The following is an 8883-nucleotide window of genomic DNA, read 5'->3' as shown; positions in this document are numbered from 1 at the left end:
AGTCACATGTTTAATGCTGCATTTACTTGTTATGTAGTACTCATACAAATAAATAGTTTATGTTCCTTACTTTTTAAATCATGATTTATTTTTTAAATATTAATATATTATTTAAAAAAAGATATATATCTATATTAAATATTAAATAGATTGATTCATATATATATATGATACAATCAAATTGATATTTTTTACTTATCTCACAATTTGTCATCAGCATTCATATTTGTATATTATATATATTATATATTTATTTATTCCTTTCCTGGTGTGAATGAGCTTACATTCAATATTTAATTTATTCTCTCTCTACTGAATTTAAGTTTAATAAAACATGTATTAATAAAAGCTACAGTCTCATCTTTGTCTAATATGTCTGGCAGCTTTAATATCATAAACCTTCATTTCCATGTTTGCAAGCAATGATGTCTGAGTCCAGGCTGGAAAGAGGAGCTCAATTTAGTCTGGTCTCACGGGAATATCAGAGGGGATGGATCAGAGTCTCTCTCTCTCTCTCTCTCTCTCTCTCTCTCTCTCTCTCCCTCTCTCTCTCTGTCTCCCCCTCCCTCTCGCGCTCTCTCTCTGTACTCAGTGTGATCCGGAATCTGTGCAAACCGGATTACTTCTATTTGTTTTAATGCATTTATTTATGCATCTTACATTTAAACATCACATTCACCGAGTTGTGGTTTGTAGTGTTTTGCTGATGACTTGTCGGTGTTGAAAGTTTTTCTTTGAACTCAGTTGGTGGAAAACCCTGAACCGCAGCAGGGATCTTGGGAAATATTGGGGGATTTTGCACCTTTAGCAGAGAGGAAACCCAACATTTCTCTCTGCATAAAAAACTACCAAGAATAAACAGAAGGACACATCTGGGGACCCGGAGCTCTCCACGCTGTTCCTGCAGGAACATTATGGGAACACTGGAGTGATCTTTCTTCCCACATAGAGCAGAAGCTGATCGGAGCAGAGGGGATCTAAATGCGGCTGTCTGGCGACCCTGCACCGGCGACCATGAACAGCAGCAGCGGGTCGGGCAACTTTCTGCTGGTCCCCATACCGGAGTATCCTCTGCTGGACTGTGTGCCCAACAAGACGGTGAAGATTGTGGTGCTCGGGGCGAGCAACGTCGGGAAAACCGGTACGGATTAACCGAGAGTTGTAGGTTCAGGTCACAGGAAGGGAAACATAGAAGCAGCGGAATGAGGGACGTTTTTATTCTTTCTTTCTCACATAAACTGGAGTTGCCTTGTAGGGATTAAAAATGTGGAAAGGTTGGCTGAGATATAATGCATCTCAATAGTGTGATGCATAACAAATAATAACACATTAAAGCACTCATCTTGCAGCTTTGTTATTGTTAGGAATATATATTTGAGATATGTTTGTCTACTGGAGGAGGAATATAAAGAAAGTAGTGGAACGGTTTGACATAAATTACCAAACCTGGACGACAGGGGGCGACATTCTGCATTATAAGCATTTTTCAAATATTGCTCCCTTTTACATTTAATTTGTTAGCTTTTATTTATTATAATCAGTGGTGGAAGAAGTATTCAGATCAATTAAAATAATATAACAATACTTAATTATACCTAAAAGTCCTGCTTGCATTATTTTACTTGTTCGACAGTTTAAAAAAATGTACTTAAAGTTTCACTTGTTTGCAGAATGACACCTTTCAGAGTGTTATATTTTGTATTATTTATTATTTATGTGTATTTAAGTGTCACTTTTAACTTTTTATATTCTTTAACGTAGTTCAATCAGTTGCAATAATCATATTTCATACAATTCATATTGTTTACATTCAATTGTAACAGTAACAAGTTGTAGTGCCGTATAAAGTACAACATTTCTCTTTTCTTTTAAAGGAAAAATAGTACGGGGACAAAATATGAGATTGTAATAAAATGAGAAATGGCAAATATTCAATAAAAGTTCAGTCAAAACAAATGCTAAACAGGGTCAAATAATGAGGATATGTTATTCCAGTTCTGCCACTTTAGATTTTAATAACTTTAGATCATGTTGAGGGTTTTCAGAATACATTCATTGGTGAATAAATTATTCTCATGACTGGTGGGAGTCTTAAAAAACGACCCCGATGATGTCATAATGATGTCATCGGGGTCATCGCAGAGAAGACAAATTACCAGCGGAAAGCCTGCATTACAAACCGGAGGTGTTAGTAAGACGGGGAAGGTTTTACCGACAGAAGGTACCAGGTTGCATGATGGGAAATGTAGCGAAACTGCCGCTTGTGAGTCTCACAACTTTACAAAAGTGCAGCACTTTAATATCGTATCGTTGGGAGTTATCCTTTAATACAAACGGGAAACAAAACCTTCTAAAATGAAACTGGCTTCACAAAACGTCAGCGAGATTCAGAGAAACAAGAGATGCATGAGACAATCATTCAGCGATACAAAGATGACGCACGGAGGGTTGCGACATCAGATTCGGAGTATTGGTGAATCATCTTCTCACTTCAGACTTTGGCCCTGTTTGTTCGGCTCGTCCCTGTTTGTTCGGCCCGTCCCTGTTTGTTCGGCCCGTCCCTGTTTGTTCGGCCCGCCCCTGTTTGTTCGGCCCGTCCCTGTTTGTTCGGCCCGTCCCTGTTTGTTCGGCTCGTCCCCGTTTGTTCGGCTCGTCCCCGTTTGTTCGGCCCGTCCCCGTTTGTTCGGCTCGTCCCCGTTTGTTCGGCTCGTCCCCGTTTGTTCGGCCCGTCCCCGTTTGTTCGGCTCGTCCCTGTTTGTTAGGCCCGTCCCTGTTTGTTCGGCCCGTCCCCGTTTGTTCGGCCCGTCCCCGTTTGTTCGGCCCGTCCCCGTTTGTTCGGCTCGTCCCCGTTTGTTCGGCCCGTCCCCGTTTGTTCGGCCCGCCCCCGTTTGTTCGGCCCGTCCCCGTTTGTTCGGCCCGTCCCCGTTTGTTCGGCCCGTCCCCGTTTGTTCGGCCCGTCCCTGTTTGTTCTGCTGTGAACTTTTTCAGAATCTAAAAATGTGCCACAGGAAAAAAAGAAAATTCCGGCAACACCTGCAACAGTTTAAGTGGAACATAGGTCAGTAGGTTGCAGAAGTCTTTCTTAAATATCTTTCTTATTCCAAGTACAAGAACTTTGCGAATGAAAATAAATCTTTTACTTCATGCACACTGTGACAGAGATTTAGAAAATCGCCATAAACAATGTTCAGTTTTGAGTTTTGTTGTTTTCTTTTCCAGCTCTGATTGTCAGGTTTCTGACCAAGCGGTTCATCGGGGATTACGAAGCAAACACTGGTGAGTTTCTGCCCGTTTTGGTCTGAAGTAACAGGAGGAACGTTTGTCACAGTAAGCAGCAGAAATAAATGCATTTCCCCCTCCGCAGCAGTCCCCGACTATTGATCCGTTTATCCATCGCGTCCCTTCATCCTGTCCCTTTCATTCTCCCCAGGAGCGCTCTACTCCAGAAAGGTCACGCTGGATGGGGAGGAAGTGTCGCTTCAGATCCAGGACACTCCCTGCGTCGCTCTCCAGGTAAACCGATGGAGGCAGAGAGTCCCAGATGCGTCATCATGAATAGAACATCTGGAGCGCTTTATTGCTTCCGTTTATGAAGATGTTAGGGAGGTTTTATTGGCAGAAATTGAATATAATATTTACAGCAGGACTTGAAATATTTGCATTTGCATCTATAACTGATGAGTTAAAACCACAGACTGTATATAAGAGGTGGACGTAGTCGTTGCGACGTCACCCATTGGTTTGTGGACGTTTTGAAACCTTGAGTTCGTCAATTTGGCCGTCGCCATCTTGGTTTTTTGCAACCAGTGAACAGGAAGTGACCATATTTAGACTGTGGAGGAGTGACGTAGAGATCCTGTATATGTCTCTAGTAGAGACCTGTCAATCACAGTAAGTCCCGCCCTAAAGCATCCCCTGCTTTATGGTCTGTGTGACTCTAAATGGACCATAATGTACTAAATGAACATCATGCTGTATTGAAGAAGACTTGAAACTAGAGATTGAAACATAAACTCATGTTTACAATGTTTACTGAGGTAATAAATCAAGAGAGAAGTAGAGTCAATTTCTCATAGACTTCTATACAACCAGAGGAGTCGCCCCCTGGTGGACACTAGAGAGAATGCAGCTTTAACACTTGAAGCATTGACTTCAGTCTACAGAACCGGAGGTTGCCGCCTGGCTGAAACGTTCAAAAAGTCGAGATCTTTGTCCGACGTTGCTGCTTAATGATCTAGAAGTTGAACTCGTCAAAAACTGCCTTTTTTATTATCTTGAAAGTAATTCCAGGAATGTGTTTGGAGCGAGAGGAAGTGGCCTTAGGACCGTCCTCCAGGATAATGAGCACAACGTGCCACACGGCTCACACTTCTGCACACCGGCAGTCTGTTTACAACAGAAGAAAATCTAGACTTCTGGGCTGCTCATTTCCTCCCTCCACCGGGGGGGGGGGGGGGGGGAGATAACGGAGGGTGAGGAAGACGGAGGACGGAGGACGATGGCGACCAGCTCCCAGAGATGAGACATAATTAACATGAGGAGGCAGAGAGGTCGAGAAGTTCAGATTGGTAGAACTGAACTCATCTTCACCTCTTGATTGCAGAAAATATGTTTTTTCTTGGTAATTACAAGTATAAGAATCTGCCCGAACTAAAGTCTAATTGTCTCCGAACTGACATCTGGGTGGTCTGGTGGGTCGGGAGTCATAAATTCAAACAGCCGGTGTGTGTCCATAAACAGCCATTTGTCTTGGCAACGTGCCTCTTCGAGTGAAATCACCACCTGCTAACTCACTTTAAGCCGCTCTTTCCTCTTTTTCCTCCACGTCTGGGCAGTTGAGTTGAGGAAACGATGGTCTCGTCTCACTGGGAATGCAGCAATCATCGCACCAGTAATCACGGCTTATTTTTCAACCAGTCCTTTCACAGATGATGGTTTTCTGCTGAGCAGTCTGGACTATCGGTCCCTCGCTGGGATGAGGAATGAGGAAGTGTTTTAAAATAGGAAGCCACTTCAGTCTCCGACAACGGAAAACATCGTTAAAGCATTTCAGTCATTTCAAGTCCTGAAACTATGATTTATAATAACTTGAATTATTACTTAGTTATAAATAAAAGGGGAAACAAATATTTGTTGATTTAAACTTTTCAAATTTGAGGATTTGCTTCTTTTCTCTGTTTTATATAATTTTATGCTGAATATATTTTGGGTTTTTAAGAAATATCACGGTCTAAAAATACTCCATTACAAGTAAAAGTCCTGAATTCTAAATGTTACTGAAGTAACAGAACAACACAATGTACTTAAGGTATCAAAAGTACAACAAATACTCATTATCATCGACTATTATTACTTATGAATACATGTACGAGCATTTTCTGTTGTAGTTCGTCAATGTGGAGCTCATTTTACTGGGTAGATTCGTTATATTATATATATATATATTACCTCATAATATCATATGTTATATGTAAAGAGTAAGCAGAGTAAAAAACTACAATACTTCCCATTGATTTGTTGTGGAAAAGTAGCACAAAATGGAAATACACGGCTAAAGTTAAGTGCAAGTATGTCTAAATTGTTCACATTTTATTGACATAATGATGGATTTATTGTTCATAAAGTGAATCAACAGGTTCTTTGATTGCATGATCTCTCTGTTTCCAGGACGATGCTGAGGGCTTGTACTGCCAGGAGCAGATCAACAGGTCGGATTCATTGACCGAACTGTGAATTGAACCAGTAGAAGGAGTGATAACTGTAATAACCGGTAATAACTGTTCAATAACTCTGCAGATCCATCTACTGGGCAGACGGCTACGTGCTGGTTTTCTCCATCACGGACCACAACAGCTACCGGACCATCCAGCCGCTGTACCAGCACGTCCGCCGCATACACCCCTCTGGAAACATACCGGTTATACTGGTGAGTGTAGAGTCTGACATATAGAGTACCAGGTAGAGAGGATGGCAGCCATGTCACGTCTTTCCTACGAGCACACAACACGCTCACCTGCTGACCCTGATCCGCTGCGATCCGCTGCGATCCGCTTTGATCCGCTCTGATCCGGTCTGTCCTGTCATCTGTAATCTGCTGCAGGTCGGAAACAAGAGCGACCTGCTCAGAGCCAGACAAGTGCCGGCAGACGAAGGAGAGACGTTAGCAGCTTCGCTAGGTGGGCTTCGTCATCCTCATCATCCCTCCTCCTCTTCTTCTTCCTCTTCTACTTCTTTCCTCTTCTTTCTTCCACTTCCTTGTTGTTCTTGTTCTTTGTTCTTGTTTATCTTTTTCCTTCTCCTCTTTGTTCATATTGCTTCTCCTTCTTCCTTATACTTCCTCCTCCACTTTGTTGTTGTTATTGTTGTTCCTCCTCCTCTTTGTTCTTTTTCCTCGTCTTCTTTCTTCTTCTTCTTCCTTAATCCTCCTTCTCCTCTGTTCTTTTTTCCTCCACTTTGTTCTTCTTCCTCCTCCTCTTTGTTGTTCCTCTTCTTCTTTCTCCACCTCCCTTCCCTTCATTCTACTCCAAGCTTGAAGATCTTTTGTTTTTGTGCAGAAACGTCATCAGAGAACTGCAAAAATGCCACCAAAACACTTTAAATGGACTTTCCCCACAGTGGCCAATTTGTAAAAAAACATCTGGCGGATTCCAGCTCGAAATGAACCGTCCGCTTATAACACACACACACACACACACACACACACACACACACACACGTGAAGTATATCCTGCATGCTGCCTCAGGAAGGAGGAATGCCGGTTGTTATCTGAGCGATAACGCTGCCTCTGCTCTCAGGAGGAGTTTACTTTGAGGCCTCGGCCAGAGAGAACCACGAGGGAGTCCACGCCACCTTCCTCCATCTCTGTCACGAGGTGGGACCTTCTTTGGTTCTTTTCTTTAATCGCTTTCTTTCATCGGACAGTTGACGCTTCGGTTGTTGGCAGAGTTCAGGACAAACTTTAAGGGATTTTCACTTCCTGTGGGAATTATGAGTGCACATGCTATTTCCCACTGGTGCCCAGAGAAAGAATATAAAAATACCATGTTTGTATATTTAGTCAGAAAGAGGTTCACCGGCCTATATTGGTCTGATCTGTATATTTGTTTTTCTGGCGGAGCAGTAGAAGGTTTTTTATTCTCATAGGCTCATTACTGGTGTTCAAGAGAGCAGATAATCTGGTGCTTTTAAAGCGTCAATAATCAATATTATTTATATTAACAACAGCCCAAGGTTGTGTAGCTCCCCTGAGTTCTTTAGCATCTTTCAGCTCATTCTTTTGGTTTTCTGGTTCTGGCTTTTAGCCACGGCCGGCAGCGGATCTAACCAACAACAACAAAAAGTCTGATCAGCCAACTGATCACTACATTCTTAGCATTAAACAGAAAACAGAGAAACACGGGGAACAAATTGGAGCATTTAGCCGCTAAAGAGCCAGATATTTCCCTCAGAGACCAAAACAGAGCGAAAAGCAGAGTTTAAAATTGGATTTGCCCAAAAAACATGACGTTTGAAAAAGGTTGATCTTTGAAAATATATTTAAATACAGATTTAAAATGTGCTTTTTCATTTTTTACAGCTCACATACCTTTAATTAGTTGCAATAAAACAACATATGGTACCGCTGTTATTGTAAATAACATGGCTGTAATGGAAAATACACGGTAATATAAACAAAGGACATCAAGTAGAACAGCATAGTCATGTTATGTTTTTAATATTTCATTGACAATTTTAAGATTTAAGACAATTGTTTGGCTCCAGATGCTAAAATTGTAGAAAATGTTTATTCTTCATCAAATGTTCTGACTGACTTGACTTTCCCTCAAGTTAACGTTATTTATGTCTAAAGTACCTTTCAAGAGCAGGACGTCACAAAGTGCTTCACAAAATAAATGAAAGTCAGAAATACAGACATGAAAGGAAAATAAATAAAAAATAAAAAAGTCAGCTGTCTTTCATTGCAGCGAGTCACCGTGGTCTCTGTGTTCCAGGTGGTCCGGGCGCTGGGAGGAGGGAACGGGGAGAAACGAAGAGGAGGCCTCCACCTGGCCAGACCCAAATCTCCCAACATGCAGGAGCTGAAGAGGAGGTTCCGACAGGTCCTCTCCTCCAAAGTCAAGTCGTCCGCGACTCTTTGATCGCAGGACGGGACCAAAAGCAACGAGAGCTTCCGTGGAAACTCGATGGAAGGATGAAGAAACAACGGAAGAGTTCCATCAAAGCGCTGTGAAGACCGAATGGAGCTTTCTGCAAACGAAGCTCTTCTCTGTGTTTTGGCCGGAGCTCGTGAAAGGGAACATGTCACAGACTGCTGAGCAAACAGCTCGTGTTGTGTCAGAAACGTGGCGTGTTTACCGAAGAGGACAGCGAGCGTAGAAAACTTCACCGTGAACAGATTCCAGTCTCAGCTCTGAGAGGCTGAAAGATCACTTTTAATAGGACGAAAAGCTAATTTAATGCCAAAGACAAGACAATTAAAAGAAAGAAAATGTTATCAGAGTCTTATTTTACCACCGCTTCCTTTATTCTGCCACAAAATGACGCTCAAAAGACAATTTAATTTAATTTGGTTCAAGGGCTTAACATGTGGGAACAACACCGGACTTTGCTGATCTACAAAATAAATGCAATGCAAGTGTCCGTGCTCTGTGGCAGACGTATTGATAACAGTCGTCTGAACCGAAACAGGAAATGACCCCAAAACACAAGCGCTGACCTCTGACAGCCGGGAGGAGCCTCTCCTCTCCAAACACAGCGAGGACAAACGCCCGACGACTGGAAGTCAATGGCTGCCACGAATAAAACACAATCCTGTAAAGAAGTTGGGATTAACTCGGCTGCTTTTAACGGTGCCAAAATGTAAACAAATACAGAATAAAGAA

At 42.2% G+C, this 8883-nt stretch overlaps 1 protein-coding gene across 1 annotated transcript; it reads left to right on the top strand.

Moving 5' to 3' along the window:
• Window positions 1-613: 613 nt before the first annotated feature.
• On the top strand, window positions 614-8854 carry rasl11a (RAS-like, family 11, member A). The gene is made up of 8 exons (XM_079295030.1): window positions 614-1141; window positions 3220-3276; window positions 3431-3513; window positions 5668-5708; window positions 5797-5926; window positions 6101-6176; window positions 6796-6872; window positions 7993-8854. The coding sequence occupies exons 1-8, from the start codon at window positions 982-984 to the stop codon at window positions 8137-8139; spliced, it is 771 nt and encodes a 256-aa protein (XP_079151156.1). The 5' UTR covers window positions 614-981; the 3' UTR covers window positions 8140-8854.
• Window positions 8855-8883: the final 29 nt, after the last annotated feature.

The sequence above is a fragment of the Melanostigma gelatinosum genome (genome assembly GCF_949748355.1).
Source record: "Melanostigma gelatinosum genome assembly, chromosome: 23".
NCBI classification, from domain to species: domain Eukaryota; kingdom Metazoa; phylum Chordata; class Actinopteri; order Perciformes; family Zoarcidae; genus Melanostigma; species Melanostigma gelatinosum.
This window is presented reverse-complemented; position numbering and strand designations above follow the sequence as displayed.

Coding starts and splice junctions, on each gene's coding strand:
- rasl11a (XM_079295030.1), top strand. CDS start 982: ATGCGGCTGTCTGGCGACCCTGCACCGGCGACCATGAACAGCAGCAGC. Junction 3,514..5,667: donor CTCCCTGCGTCGCTCTCCAG/GTAAACCGATGG, acceptor CTCTGTTTCCAG/GACGATGCTGAGGGCTTGTA. Junction 5,709..5,796: donor TGCCAGGAGCAGATCAACAG/GTCGGATTCATT, acceptor ATAACTCTGCAG/ATCCATCTACTGGGCAGACG.